At 43.8% G+C, this 15,101-nt stretch overlaps 1 protein-coding gene across 5 annotated transcripts in view; it reads left to right on the top strand.

The window, feature by feature from the left end:
* Nucleotides 1–15,101, top strand: part of TRAPPC9 (trafficking protein particle complex subunit 9) — a 635,977-nt gene that overhangs the window by 49,454 nt on the left and 571,422 nt on the right. For all 5 annotated transcript variants that reach the window (XM_064268117.1, XM_064268114.1, XM_064268113.1 and 2 more), the window contains 2 exons: nucleotides 3,482–3,603; nucleotides 10,403–10,528. In XM_064268117.1, coding sequence (XP_064124187.1) covers nucleotides 3,482–3,603; nucleotides 10,403–10,528 — 248 coding nt within the window. The remainder of the gene's footprint in view (nucleotides 1–3,481; nucleotides 3,604–10,402; nucleotides 10,529–15,101) is intronic.

Genomic DNA, 15,101 nt, shown 5'->3' with positions numbered 1-15,101 from the left:
CCACATTGTAGAATGTATCAAGACTTCATTTCTCTTACTGGCTGAGTAGTGTTCCCTTGTATGTATGTATGTATGTTCCACATTTTGTTTATCCTTTCATCAGTTGACAGGCCTTTAGGTTGTTGCCACTTTTTGACTGCTGTGAATAGTGCTGCAACGAACATTGGTGGACAAGTTTCTGCTTTCGAGTGTTTTGGATATGGTATCTTTTATTACTGGTGAAGTTGAACATATCTTCAAATCTTTAAGGGACACACAAACACACACAGTTATATATTTAAATGAATTGTCTGCTTATGTCAGTTTGTAGTCTTCTTCCCCTCCTTTATGGATTCCTTGTATAGAGCCTTGCATGTAATGGGAACTTAGTAACTGCATCTTGAAGGAGTGATGAAGCAATTATTGGATTGATACTCGAGAGCCTTTGTGATTTTTTTTTCAGTCTTTTCTTTGCACTTCTTCTTAACCTTTCTTTCCCTTCCCTCCAGCCTAGGTTTTAGCTTCCCTGTGGCATTGATTTTCTCGTCTGTAACCCAAAGGCTGTGGTTCTCGATGACTCCTGGCATCACTGGTTCACGACTGTTACATGTGTGCTGTCACAACTTTACAGGTGTCAGGAAAGATCAAACCCATTGCATGCTAGTATGTTTAGAGCTTGTTATTCTGTTATTGACGGAAGTTAAACCAGTTGGGTCCTAAGCTCCTTTTGAGCTGTATGCATGTTACCTTCTGGCCAAGTGTGTTGTTCTGGGCTGCTGCATATGGATTTCCTCCTGCTGCCTCCCTATACAGGTCAGTCCTTCTTACCGGTGGTACCTTTCTCAGAAGATGGTGGACTAGCTGGTCCTTCTTCATGGCTGGGGCCTTCTCCTCTGACATTAAGATCATGTACTGCTTGGATAGATGAGGTGCTGTCTGAAGAAGTAAGAACCCACCTCATTCTGACCCGTTATCTTTCCTTTCATTTCATCAAGGGGGGAAAAAGTAAAATTCAACAATATAGAGATAGCCTGGTAGAGCTAATGAGATAAATCACGACTGCCTGCCATTCATTAGGAGGTAATTTATGCCTGAAACAGATGTGTTACACATGTGAGCACACGGACCACGGGAATGCAGTGGTGGAGCACGCAGGCCCCAGGTCAGATCCTGCTCTGGTGCACCTTGTCGTTAGGTGCCGTGGAGCCGGCTTCAACTGATAGTGACCCATGCTTTGCAGGACAAACTGTTACCCAGCCTGTGCCATCTTTGTGACCGTTGCTACGTCTGAGTCCTTTGTTTTGCCTAGCTCGCCTGTAATCTCGAGAGCTAGTAAGAATACGTAACTTCTCTGGGGTCTTGCTTCTTCACCTGCGGAAGCAGGACCCCACGAGTACCTGCCCCACAGGGTGGCTGTGGGCGGTGAACCAGAACACGCACGGAAACCCTTGGCAGGTGGATTCCCTTCAAGTGGGAAATGGCATTGCTATGGCTGTTACGGGTCCAACCATCCTGTGTAAACCAACCCTCACTGCTCCACAGGGATGCCCTGGGCCTAGGAAATGGGATTCTCAGCCCTTTAAGTACCCAAGGAGTGGGGTGGTTGGGTCTTGCCGATTTAGGTTTATCCTTAAGAAAGTACATATTTTAGATCTTTTTTTTTCAAGCACACCCTTTTCCGTTATTTATAGTTCTGCCCTCTTGTTCCTTGAGGTGATTTTCACAAAGTGGCTGGGAAACAAAATCCTAAACATCTGCCCCTTCACAGTTACCTGCTGTAGTCCTTCCTTTCCTTACTCACAGAGGATTTTACAGGTGAAATGTTCTTTATTTCCCATTTCTTACAGTCTCTTTGTCTACCTGTCACCATCCATCTATCCATAAGCATACGGCTACTGACATGCTAACCAAAGGTCAGCAGTTCAGGCCCCTCCAGTGGCTCCGTGGGAGAAAGACCTGGTGATCTGTTTCTGTAAAGATTACAACCAGGAAAACCCTGTGGGCAGCTCTGCTCGTCATACGGGGCCCATACGAGTTGGAATCAACTCAGCGGCGCCTCGTAACAGCAAATTCGTTCATTCTTTTTCTGTCTGCTTCCAAAAAGCATCGAGGCAGCTTACAGAACCACAGCGTAAAAAGTAGGCACTTGAGGCAAGTGGGCCGAGGGGAGAGAACTAGGGTAAGGAATGCGGTCACGGGAGGACTGCGGTTGGTGAGGCCCCCCCATCCTGTGCTCCCAGCAGACCTGAGGGTGCCGGGGTGTGGGAGAGGCCTACGGCCCGAAGGTGAACAGGCCAGGCTTAGGAGAAGCTCAGCTTTTCCTGCCTCTGCAGCGGAGGGGAATATTGCTTTGAGTGTTCCATTAAATCAGATAATTTCTTCTTTTTTTCCATCAGTTTTCTATGTGTAGTTGCTTACATTCTTTCTTATTGTACTTTAGATGGAGTTTTACAGAGCAAATGAGTTTCTCAGTCATCAGTTAGTACCCACACCGTTTTGTGACATTGGTTGCCAGACCCACAACGTGTCGGCATTCTCCCCTTCTCAACCTTGGGATCCCCATTACCACCTTTCCTGTCCCCTCCTGCCTTCGAGTCCTTGCCCCTGGGCCCGTGTGCCCATTTAGTCTCGTTTTGTTTTATGGGCCTGTCTAATCTCTGGCTGAAGGGTGAGCCTCAGGATTGACTTCATTACTGAGCTAAAAGGGTGTCCGGGGGCCATACCCTCGGGGTTTATGTTTACATTCTTTAAATGGAAATTTCTGTGAAGTTCTTTCCCATGTGACTTTGATGGTTTGTGGATTAGGTGTTTCTCTTTTTGACAGTGGCTGGCCAGAAATAGAAAATGACAGCCACGGTGAGAATATGAGTAATTACGAGTTATGTTTGCTCAGTGCTGTCCAGTCCAGACAGGGCTTTCGTCTGTCTCATGTCCTGTGAGGACACAGTGTGGCCCTTTGCCAGCATTAGGAGCTTACGGCCACAGGAGAGTGCATGAGGCTCTGCCGCTGGCTTCAAGACAACTAAGCTAGTTAACGAAGTGTGTCATGGAAGGCGTTCCGTGTTCCTTAACCAAAACATCTCAACAGGGAGGAAAGCGTATTCCGAATTAATTAACACTTAATACAACACTGTAATGGTAGAAACTGTTAATAGAGGGTGTCAAACCATGAAGACTTTAAAAACTGTTTCATTATTTAGATTTCAGTGCTGTCGATAGGTGCTGTCAGGTCGGTTCTGACTCATAGCGACCCCATATACAACAGAACGAAACTGCCTGGTCCTGTGTCACCCTCACAATGTTGTCATGCTTGAGCCTGTCCTTGCAGCCGTGTGTCAGTCCATCTTGTCAAGGGTCTTCATCTTTTTCGCTGACCCTCTACCCAGATTTTAGTAGGACATCCTGAACTTTTATCTTGTTAGTACCTCTCTTTTTTAAAATAACAAAGAAACCAAGGCCAAAAAAGCAAAAGTGTGTTTCTTTTCTTCCTCTTGGCTTACAGGTGCCCTCACCACCAACGGCATAAATCCCGACACCAGCGCCGAGATTGGACGTGCCAAGAACTGTCTTAGCCCTGAAGACATAATTGACAAGTATAAAGAGGCCATTTCCTATTACAGCAAGGTGATTTTATTGCTTTGTAACTTTTCAATGTCATTGTGTGGTTTTAATCAGAAGTTCCCATTTTACCTTGTGTAACAATCTTGTGGCATGTCTGACTTATTATTTGCCCCTATTTCGTATGTGTGTATTACTTCCTAATGTCTGCATTATATGATATTCCTAAAAATGTTTCTTTCTGATTCAAAATAATGCATATTTAACTAATAAATTTGGAAAAAGGAGAAAAAAAAGGATTTCCTATTCTCACTCCCTAGGATGTTGGTTACCCTGCCTGCTCCCATCTTTAACACTTTCCTGCTCTTTTTATCGATGCACGTTGCCTTCATCATGAAATGTGGGGCGTATACTGAGCCTGTTTGCCGGGGGGTGGCCTGCACCCCCCGTGGCACACTAGCTGTGTTTTCTGTGCTGTTACAGCTTCCCTGGCATGATTTTTAATGACCCATAGGGTATTCCATTTATGGACGCACCATTGATTTTACTTTGGACTCAAAACTTTAAAAACTGACAAATGTACTTTCTGAAATACTGGGAGAAAAAGAAAGAACTTCAGCAGCACAGGAGAGAGGAGGGTGGGCTGGAGTAGAAAGTGAAAGTGCCTCCCCCCTGCCCTGGTTTCACACAGAGAGTAATGACTATTAGCTTGATATGTGTCTTTTGTGACCTTCATCTATGTGTGCAAAATGTATATACACACATGTAAAAATTTTATTTACAAAAATGGCATCCTGTTATCCTGTGGCTTGCCTTAGTCACTCAGCAATATCACAGCCACCCTCCCAGCCCAGACCTGCTTTCTTCTCTCACAGTGTGGAATGGTCTTCCAGAAGGTGGATGTCGGCATTGTTTAAGTTTTTTTTTAGAAGGAAAATTATGAGTTTATTTTACTTTTTTATAATTTATTTTATTTTGGTTGTCGTTGAGAATATACGCAGAGGAACATACACCAATTCACCAGTTTCTACATGTACAATTCAGTGACATTGATGACATTTTTCAAGTTGTTTCAGGTTTTAGCCATTCTCACCCTCCTTTTACCATTTGTTCTTCCCTCATTAGCACAAACTGAGTTTCCTGTCTGATTTTTCGAGTTGCTCTTGTCAATTTGATTCCATATAGATAGATCTCGAAAGAGCACAATGCTCAAGGCAGGCTTTCTTTACTAGTTCAGCTAAATTATTGTTTGGTTTTAAGAAGACCTCAGGGGTTATTTTTAGTGTAAGGTTTAAAGATTATCTCAGGGCAGTAGTTTCAGGGGTTCATCCAGCTTTTATGGCTCCAGAAAATCTGGAGTTCATGAGAATTTGAAATTCTGTTCTGTGTTTTCCCCCTTTTGATCAGGATTCCTCTACAGAGTCTTTGATCAAAATGTTCCATAAGGTAGTCATTTATTCATTCAGCACATTTTGTGAGAGATGACCATAGACCAGACACTGGGAGTATATAGCACGTAGAACAAGAGTAAGTGCCTGCTCTTAGGAGCTCACAGCTTGCCATAATTTACTTAATTATTCCCCTGTTGATGGATGCTTAGGTTTTCTACTTTTCCCACTGTTTCAGTGTAAAGCACTGAAAAAGTGCTTCACTGAATATTCCGGTACGTATATTCTTGTGTTCTTGTATGGGTATTCTTTTAGGTGAGAACTTAGAGAAATTTAATTGCTAGATATGTGATAAGTTACTTCCAATTACTCTCCAGATTCCTTCTCCAATAGGAAATGAAAAGATATAGAATTGTTTATTTAACCAACTGTCTGTTACTAAATATTATTTAGTTTCCATTTTTCTTCCTACTACTGTAAACAGTGCTGTGATAAATATCTTTATAGATAAATCTTTTTGGGCTGAGTTTTTAATTTTTTATTAGTAGACTTTATTATTTTTTTAATTGTACTTTAGGTGAAAGTTTACAGAACAAATTAGTTCCTCATTAAACAATTTATACACAGATTGTTTTGTCACGTTGATTGCAGTCCCCGCATTGTGTCAGTCCTCTCCCCTTCCATACCCCAGGTTCCGTCACGTTGATTGCAGTCCCCGCATTGTGTCAGTCCTCTCCCCTTCCATACCCCAGGTTCCGTGTGGACTGCTTTTTTTTAAGGGAAAAATTCCTAGACGTGGACTTGAGTCAAAGAGTGCATGTGTTTTTTTTTTTTTAAGAGTTTACGTATACCTTGCCATATTGTCCTCAAAAAAGATGAACAACTACCCTCCCACAAGTAACACTGGCTATTATCCTTTTAAAATATTTGCCAAAATATTTGATATGCAAAATAATTTTTTATTGTTTTAATATGCATTTGCTTACAAGGAAGGTAGTGAACATTTTCCACCTGTTAGCCGCTTGCATTTCTTTGATGAATTGTCCATTTTTGTCTTTTGGACATATTTCATTGGGTGCTTTTCTTATCGCTTTGTGATAGCTCTTTGTATATTGTGGATATTAGCTTCTTGTCTTCCTGGATATTTGTTGCCAAACCTTTTTCTTAATGTTGTTTCCCTTTTTATTTATGTGGTTTTTCTTTTTAGTTGTGAGGAAAAATATATTCTTAAAGTAGTAAATATTTTTATTATGGGTTTTACCTTTGGTATTATGCTTAGAAAAGACTTTCTTAACAATAGAATAATTTGGCCAAGTCAGAACCTCTCTATTCTTCAATTTTTAATCTCTAACATGGGGTTGATAATAGTACCTACCTCATATGGTTGTAGGGAAGAGCAGTCTGCATTAATATATGAAAAATATATTGTTGTCATTTTTATGTGTTTATATGGATATCATAGTCTGTAATTTACTGTATACATTATGACATAAGAATATATTTTTTCCAGATGATTATCTAATTGTCCCGCCACAATTTGTTGAATTTATACTTTTTCTCTCTGTTTTGAAATCCCACTTGCGCTAAATACTGACATATGCTGAGTTTTTTGTTCCTTTCAACTGATCTATCATGGCATGTAATATATTATAGCTTATTTAATATCTGCTAATGTGTCTTCTTGGTCATTATTTCCTCCCATCCCAAAGTTTTGACTGATCTGATGAATTTATTGTTCCTAAGAATTCTAGAATAATTTCTTCAAATTAAAAAAAAAATCACATTCGGATTTTGTTGGGAGCTTGCAATGAGTTTTAAATTATTTTTTCAAGAATTTCTATTTTTACAGTATTGCTTTCTGCTATTGGAACATGTTATACATCTTATTTTCGTACACCTTTTTTTAAGTTCTGCAATATAGAGTTGTAGTTTTCTTCTTATCAGATGTGGCCATTACTTTTAAGCTTGTTCCTGGCTACTTTTTATGTTCGCCTTTCCCCAGTGTGCTTTGTCTTCCTTTACCTCTTTTCTGCGGTACTTTCCTACCTCCTCTACCAACAGAGCCTGAGAATGTTCCCCACGCCACCCAGACCCTCGTTTAGAATTCATTTGAAGGTTGGGCCATCGCCGAAATGGTGGTGATGACCTAGGTTTGATTGTACTGGTTTGCACACGCAAGTGCACACCCATCCATGTATCAGGCTGCCTCCCACTTTGTGAGAAACGCCACCTTCTGATTTTCACTCACTGAGAAAGATAGTGACGTCTTCTTAGCAGACTCTTGCCTGGCTTCATGTGTGATTTTTTTTTGATTTCTGATTTTTGGCCAAGGACGTTTTCTTCCATTAAAAAAAAACCCTGTACCAAACCTGTTGCTGTTGACTCTGACTCTTAGTGACCCCACAGGACAGAGGAGAACCGCCCCACCGGGTTTCCAAGGAGCGGCTTGTGTACTCGAACAAACTGCCTGCCTTTTGATTAGCAGCCAAGTTCTTAACCACTGCATCACCAGGGCTCCTCTCTTCCGTTAGAGGTAAAATGGAGAAATGGTCATTCTTCTGAGATACTGGCACCATCACACCTTGGAGGGCAGAGAGGCTCAGTGACTGGGTTGAAGTCACACAGCGGCATCATCTGGACTAGAACTTAGGTCTTAGGTCTTCCTGCCAGTCCTGAGGTAGCTACACGTGCACACACACACACGACGAAATGGCTGGGCGGGGGGTGGGTGGGCAGGGGCTCTTCCTTACTTGAGCCCGGGGTCCTGGCTGCGTTCTGAGTGTCCACCTGTTTTAGTTTATGTCTGTGGTGGCCTCCCAGTGAAGGTCGCTTTCTCCCGATAGGTTGAGTTTGTCAGCAAGAACTGCTGCTGTCCTTACTCTACCCACACAGTCGTTTCCCAGAGCTCCTGAGTGGACACCGTGTGAATAAGACCCAAGAAACCACCAGACGTAAAATCCTTGTTGTTGTAGTTTGCCCAGAGTCCCATATGAATGGGGAGCTATCAAAGGCTAGATGGAGCATGTGGGTTGTCTGAACAAAGTTAGGGCGACAGTCCGTGCTGCTGGAGCAGTCTCCCTTCCCAGATGGAGGGGCGTAGGGTGACCTTGGGCTTGACCCCGGGCTTGGATTCAGGCCGACTGGAGCGCAAACCTGCCTTCACCGATTACCGGCTTTGTGACCTTGGGCAAGTGACCTTGGGCAAGAAACATTGCTTTTTAGGTTTTGATTTCTTTTCTGTAAATAAGGATAATACTTACGTTGGTTTTCTTTTCTTTTCTTTTTTAAGAACTGAGAGAGCTAATTATTTGTTCTTCCTAGAATATGCTGGGCCCTTGGTACGTGGTTGACAGGGACTGGAGGTGGAAACCAGGCGCAGTCCTAGCCATCGGAGAGCTTTGCCAAAGGCAGTGGTTCAGCTTTGGCTACTAACAAAAAGGCTGGCAGTTCGAATCCACCAGCCACTCCTTGGAAACCGTACGGGGCAGTTCTGCTCTGTCCTCTAGGGTCGCTATGAGTAGGAATCGATTGGACAGGAGTGGGGTCTTTTTAGTGTTTGTAGAAGAGGGTACACGGTGGGTGTTCAGTCAGTGACCTCGGTGCCTGCTCCTGGCTGATTGGGTCCATGTCTTTCTACTAACATGCGAATAATTTCTCATGACTGCACTTTAAATCATTTTGTAATAGAATTAAAAAAAATAATAAATTTAACCAAAATATGCAAAAAACACTGAGCTGACTTTTATTCCCACTTTGGTAGAAGCTGTTTTAAGAGTTTTGAAGGAAGTCATTTCATTTCAACAGAACCAATTCATTACGCTAGTTTTTATTATCATGTTGTTAAATGGTATGTAAAAACTGACAGATTTCTGATTTTTTCGGCTGGTGTTCAGGTAGGTACATACAGTGTTTTTATGGTGATCTTTGATACACTGCTTTAGGATCACACAAATTATGTGCATGTCATATGAGCAGGAAGAAGGAAAGAGTGTAGACTTGCCCTTTCTGGCTCAATAATTATACAATTTCTTTTTCCACCTTATGAATGATTTGAGTAAGAACGGTGACCAGTTGTACCTGCTTCTCAGGAGTTGGTGAATAGGCAGCTGCATTTATAGGGAGGTCGTGCCACGGGGGCCTGCAGCGGTCTGAGCACACACTGGTTGACTAGCTGGTTGACTTCAGCCCACGCGCTGTGCCTCCCTGAGGGAGTGTGAGTGTGTTACCCTGCCAGCTCATGGATTTACCTCTATAAACCCTTCCTCCAACTGCAAGAATTTCGTTCAGCTATATCAATCAAAAATCACTCTAGTTTGGGATAATTAGGGGGAAAATAAAAAGTGCTTGGAGTAGACAAGAAAAAAAGTAGAAGAACAGCTAGCCTGGAGGATTTTGCAGTGAAGCCTTGGGCGAAGGGAAGGGGCGAGGAGGCCTACCCTGGAGCCCGCCCCTCCATCTGCTCTGGGTCAGCCCACAGTGTGCCGGGGTGGCCAGGGCAGTGCTCTTGGTGTGAGGTCCCTTTGGGCAGAACTTTGAGAACTGGGGTGGGGCTCAAGAAATACTGAGCCAGGTAAATGAAGGTCCACAGAGGCTTTTCTGTCCCATCCGACCTTGTCCTTCATCTCAGGAACCATAGTGGGGTCTAAGAAGTAGAAACAAGTGACTCTGGGAGGGAAAATCAGAAAGACATTGGACATTTAAATGGACCAACACAGGGAGCCAGATTTCTGCAACAAAGTAAAAGGAATTTCTGAGAGCACTAAAGCTGCAGACTGAGAGTCTAAACGTGTTCTAGAGAACAGCAGCAATAAGTAGAAACAGATAGCAAAGCATCCACTGATATTACTTTGAAATTTTGTGACTTATCAAGTGGTTGTGATTGTTCTATTTTAATGAATGCAAACACATTTACACAGGCATTCATAGGCTCGCTCAATCCCAACTGCCTTCTCCTCCACAGGGGGCAAACTCTCAAAGACAAGCCCTCCTCCATGAGGTGGGGAGTGACCAGGAACCTTGCAGCCCTGGGGAGGTGCTGTTGCAGTCTTTGAGTCCCAGGCACTTTGAAGATGCTCTGACGAGGGGCGGGTTATCCAATAGGCAAGGCAAGCATGGTGCTTACCTTGTTTGCCAGGTCATCTGTAATGAAATTGTTCACTGCAGATTAGTAAGTAAGCTCAAGTCAGCCTGTGCTTACCTTGCTTACTGGTCATCTGCCCAATCAGGGACTGTAAATTTGGAAGAGGTTCTGATTCTGTAGGAAGCTGCTATGGGTCGGGAGAGAGGCAGATGCCAGTTATATCTAGAAGCAGAATCTTTGATGTGGTGAAAAAATTGTGAAATTATTCACTACATATGATCTGGTAAGCAAGGTAAGCACCGTGCTTACCTTGCCTATTGGATAATCCGCCCCTGGCTATGACTGAAATGTCCTTACTCTTCCTTTTTGACGGAGGCACCTCCTTTGTACCCTGCAGTATAAGAACGCCGGCGTGGTTGAGTTAGAGGCTTGCGTCAAAGCGGTCCGTGTTCTCGCAATTCAGAAGCGGAGTATGGAAGCCTCGGAATTTCTTCAGAACGCAGTTTACATTAACCTTCGACAGGTGAGCGCGTGTCTGGCTATGAGCGAAAGGGTTGATACAGCCTTGTTACACTGAAAGTGTTAATACAGTTCTGTTATAGTGAAAGTGTCGATACAGTCCCATTACAGCGAAAGTGTCGATACAGTCCCCTTACGGCGAAAGTGTCGATACAGCCCTGTTACGGTGAAGGTGTCGATACAGCCCTGTTACGGTGAAGGTGTCGATACAGCCCTGGTACGGTGAAGGTGTCGATACAGCCCTGGTACGGTGAAAGGGTCGATACAGCCCTGGTACGGTGAAAGGGTCGATACAGCCCTGGTACGGTGAAGGTGTCGATACAGCCCTGGTGCGGTGAAGGTGTCGATACAGCCCTGGTGCGGTGAAGGTGTCGATACAGCCCTGGTGCGGTGAAGGTGTCGATACAGCCCTGGTGCGGTGAAGGTGTCGATACAGCCCTGGTACGGTGAAAGTTTTAATACAGTCCTGTTACAGTGAAAGTCGATACAGTCCTGTTACAGTGAAAGTTTTAATACAGTCCTGTTACAGGGAAAGTGTTAATATAATTCTATTATAGTGAAGGAGTTACTACAATTCTTGTGGAGTTTACAGTCCACTAATCCAGCTGGTTTTTCTCTGCTGGGATAATCTGACACAGTAATTAATGTGTTGTTCATATGTTTCACTTCTTTGTTTTATGGTGTCTTCTTTTCAGAATACAGAATGTGTTGTCCTTTCAGATTTTTCTGACTGGAAAATAGCTCTGTGGCCTCGAACAAGCGTCATCCCTCTCTGCCTTAATTCTGTCACTGTAAAGTGGTTGCCATTTGTTAGGGAGCCTGTCTACCTACCTGCTGGGTTGTTAGCTTTCCAGAACATAAAGTTTGTGAAAATGCTTTGTATAGCTTCTTTTCCACAGTAGGCACTCAGCAAATATTACTTAAATCCGAATCTGGATATGCTTTTAAATAAAAACAGAATCTTAAACCAAAAATATGCCCTAAAGTCTTCTTTAAACCAAACAACAGGTTAGCTTAACTAGTAAAGAATGTCTGCCTTGTGCATTATGCTCTTTAAAGAGCCATGTATATGGAATCAAATTGATAGCATCAACTCGAAAGGGTAGATAGGAAGCTTAGTGGTCAGTGAGTTTGCTAATGAGGGAGGAACAGCTCAGAAAAGGAGGGTGAGAATGGTTGGACAACTCGAAGAATGTCATCAGTGTCACAGAATTGCACCTGGAGAAACTGTTGAATTGCTGTATGTTCTGCTATGTATATTCTCATAACAACGCTATAAACAAAAAAAAATTAAAACAAGCTAACAAAAACCCCCAGAATCATTAAAACATTTTGGTTGTGAGTTGTGATAATACAAAATTCCAAAATTTATAGTCCAGAAAGTGTTTAGAAATGTACCTAATCTAACTTGGACTATAAATTTGAGAGAGAAAGAGGCAGACAGAGAGAGAGAGCCACAGAGAGACAGACAGAGATTCAGAGACAGAGACAGAGTCACAGAGACAGACAGAGAGACAGGCATGAGCCAAGCAGGAGGGCCTTCGTGGCTAGGTGAACAATTTTGGGGTTTGTTCTAAGAATAGTGGGTTTGAAAAGGAAGGTCTTACAGGCTAGCACTGATGTGGTCAGATTTGTCCTGGGTTGGCTACTACTACCCCATTACCAGCTTTCCTGTCCCCTCCTGCCTTCTACTCCTTGCCCCAGGGCTGGTATGCCCCATTAGTCTAGTTTTGTTTTTATGGGCCTGTTTAACCTTTTGCTGAAGGGTGAACCTCGGGAGTGATCTCGTAACTGGGCTGATAGGGTTTCCGGGAGCCATGCTCTCAGGGTTTCTCCAGTCTCTGTCGCGCCAGCAAGTCTGGTCTTTCTTTTTGAGTTAGAATTTTCTACGTTTTTCTCCAGCTCTGTCTGGGACCCTCTATCTGATCCCTGTCAGAGCAGTCAGTGGTGGTAGCAGGGTACCATCTAGTTGTACTGGACTTAGTCTGGTGGAGGCCATGGTAGATGTAGTCCATTAGTCTTTTGGACTAATCTTTCCCTTGTGTCTTTAGTTTTCTTCATTATTCCTTGCTCCCGAAGGAGTGAGACCAGTGGAATATCTTAGATGGCTGCTGACAGGCTTTTAAGACCGCAGACACTACTCACTAAAGTAGAATGTAGAGCATTTTCTTTATAAACTATGTTATGCCAATTGAGGTAGATTAGATGTTCCCGAGACCACGGTCCATGCAGCCCTCAGCCCAGCAATTCCGTCCCTCAGGGAGTTCGGATGTGTCTGTGGAGCCTCCATGACTTTGCCTTGTACAAGTTGTGCTGGCTTTCCCAGTATTGTGTACTGTCTTACCTTTCACCAAAATTACCACTTATCTATTGCCTATTTAGTGTTTTTCCATCCCCACCCCTCCCCTCCCTCGTAACCAAAGATTATTTCTTTTTATGTGTAAACCTTTTCATGAGTTCTTACAGTAGTGGTCTCATGCAATATATGTCCTTTTGTGACTGACTTATTTCACTCAGCATAGTGCCCTCCAGATTCCTCAACGTTATGAGATGCTTCACAGATTCATTGTTTTTCTTTATCGTTGCGCAATACCCCATTGTGTGTATGTACCACAGTTTGTTTATCCATTCATCTGTTGATGGGCATTTAGGTTGTTTCCATCTTTTTGCTGTTGTGAACAATGCTGCAGTGAACATGGGTGTGCATATGTCTATTCGTGTGATGACTCTTATTTCTCTAGGATATAAGGAAGGAGAACATTGAGATCTGATGGATTTGGGTTCAGATCCCACCTCTGCCACTCACCAGGTGTGCCACTTTGAGCCAAGTCATCTAGTCTCACTAACTCTTAATGTTTTCATCTGTAAAAAGGAATAACAATCTCATGAAGTTATCGGAAGGATTCATTGACATTAGATACTCTCTGTCTGAGCTGGAATCGACTCGACGGCGCTGGGTTTGCTGGGTACTCTCTGTCCATACTGTTGTAGGGCCTGCCCTGTGGAAGTTTCTCAGCAACGGGCAACCGTTACTATACTCGAACTGGAGGGTTTGGAAGGACATCTTTAGCGAAGGGTGAAGGACGGATTATGCTTTTAAAGTGGACGCCTAGAAGGCCTTGAGCTGTAGAACGTCAGCCAGTTTGGCTGGGACGGTGCAGGTGGAGCTGGGCAGAGAGAACCTTCAGCAGGGATCCCATGGAGGTGCGCTCTTATGCCTGGGTTGTCCTCAGCCACTAGAGCTGTCTTTGCAAATTAGCATTGAAAATAGGGGCTTGTGGTGAAGCCGTTTTCACAGGTGGGCATCTAAGTACACTTATTTTATAAAATAAAGTGTTTTCAGTTAGAACGTGTGGGGATTCGCTGTTGTTTCTTAGGGCCTTTCCTTTTGCTGCTGTGGGCCTGGCCGTCCATCCATCCGTGGACACTAGGGGTCAGCAGTGAGAGGATAAACCAGGCTGCCCCCTGCTGCAGGCCCAGCACAGGGGGCGTGTGGGCCTGGTCATCCGTCCATGGACACTAGAGGTCAGCAGTGACGAGCTGTTCAGGATAAAGCAGGCTGTGCCCCGGCTGCAGGCCCGGCCCAGGGGGAGTTTTGTGACTTGGCCTCTTGTGTTTTCCCCAGCATAATACTTTGCTTTAGTTGACTAACCTCCGTGGGTGCCTGCCACGTGTTGCTGTGTGCTGTTGAGTGGATTCTGACTCATAGCTGTTCCATGTGACAGAGTAGAACTGCTCTGTAAGGTTTCCTAGGCTGTAATCTTTATGGAAGCAGACTGCCACATATTTCTCCCACAGAGCCACTGGGTGGGCTCGAATCTCAGACCTTTCACTTAGCAGCCGAGTGCTTAACCATTGCACCAGCGGGGCTCCTTGCGTGCCAGATGAGCAGACAGGGAAGTGATGAGTTCTGGTGGGACTCTAATTACAGTAAAAAGAGGGACCTAGTTTTTCTGAAATTTTACAGGCTGTTGGTTCCTAAGTGTGTTTCGTCGCAGAATCGATGAGTTGTATCTATTCCTGGGTGTGATTTTGCTAATGTGGAAATTTTGAAAGGAACCAAGACATGGTTATTACCGTTATCTTTTGCTTCAAGAAGCCACGGACACACATAAAAACTGATAAATAATCCATTTGGATTTAGTGGTGTTGGAAAGGGTTTCCTTGCTTTGCAGAAGAATTCAAGGCAGAGTTCCTCTTCTTTGAGTGTGGGAACCTGTATTAACCTGTCTTCTCCAGTAGTTTGGGAGGGTAGTTTACGATCATTATCTAGCACTAACAAATGTCAGCAAACTGGCTGTCTGTACATTTGTGTGGGGGCATTGGTGGTTTAGTGGTAGAATTCTTGCCTTCCGTGCGGGAAGACCTGGGTTTGATTCCCAGCCAGTACACGTCAAGTGCAGCTGCCACCTGTCTGTCAGTGGAGTCTTGCGTGTTACTATGATGCTGTAAGGTTTCAGGAGCTTCCAGACTAAGATGGACTAGGAAGAAAGGCCTGGCAATCTTATGAAAATCACTGAAAACCTGTTGGACTAGGATGGTGCCTGGCTACCATTACTGAATGTTTTGATCAAAGA

The sequence above is a fragment of the Loxodonta africana genome, chromosome 14, assembly GCF_030014295.1.
Source record: "Loxodonta africana isolate mLoxAfr1 chromosome 14, mLoxAfr1.hap2, whole genome shotgun sequence".
Lineage (NCBI taxonomy): Eukaryota > Metazoa > Chordata > Mammalia > Proboscidea > Elephantidae > Loxodonta > Loxodonta africana.
The sequence above is the reverse complement of the archived record's forward strand: the minus strand, read 5'-3'. Positions and strand labels throughout refer to the sequence as shown.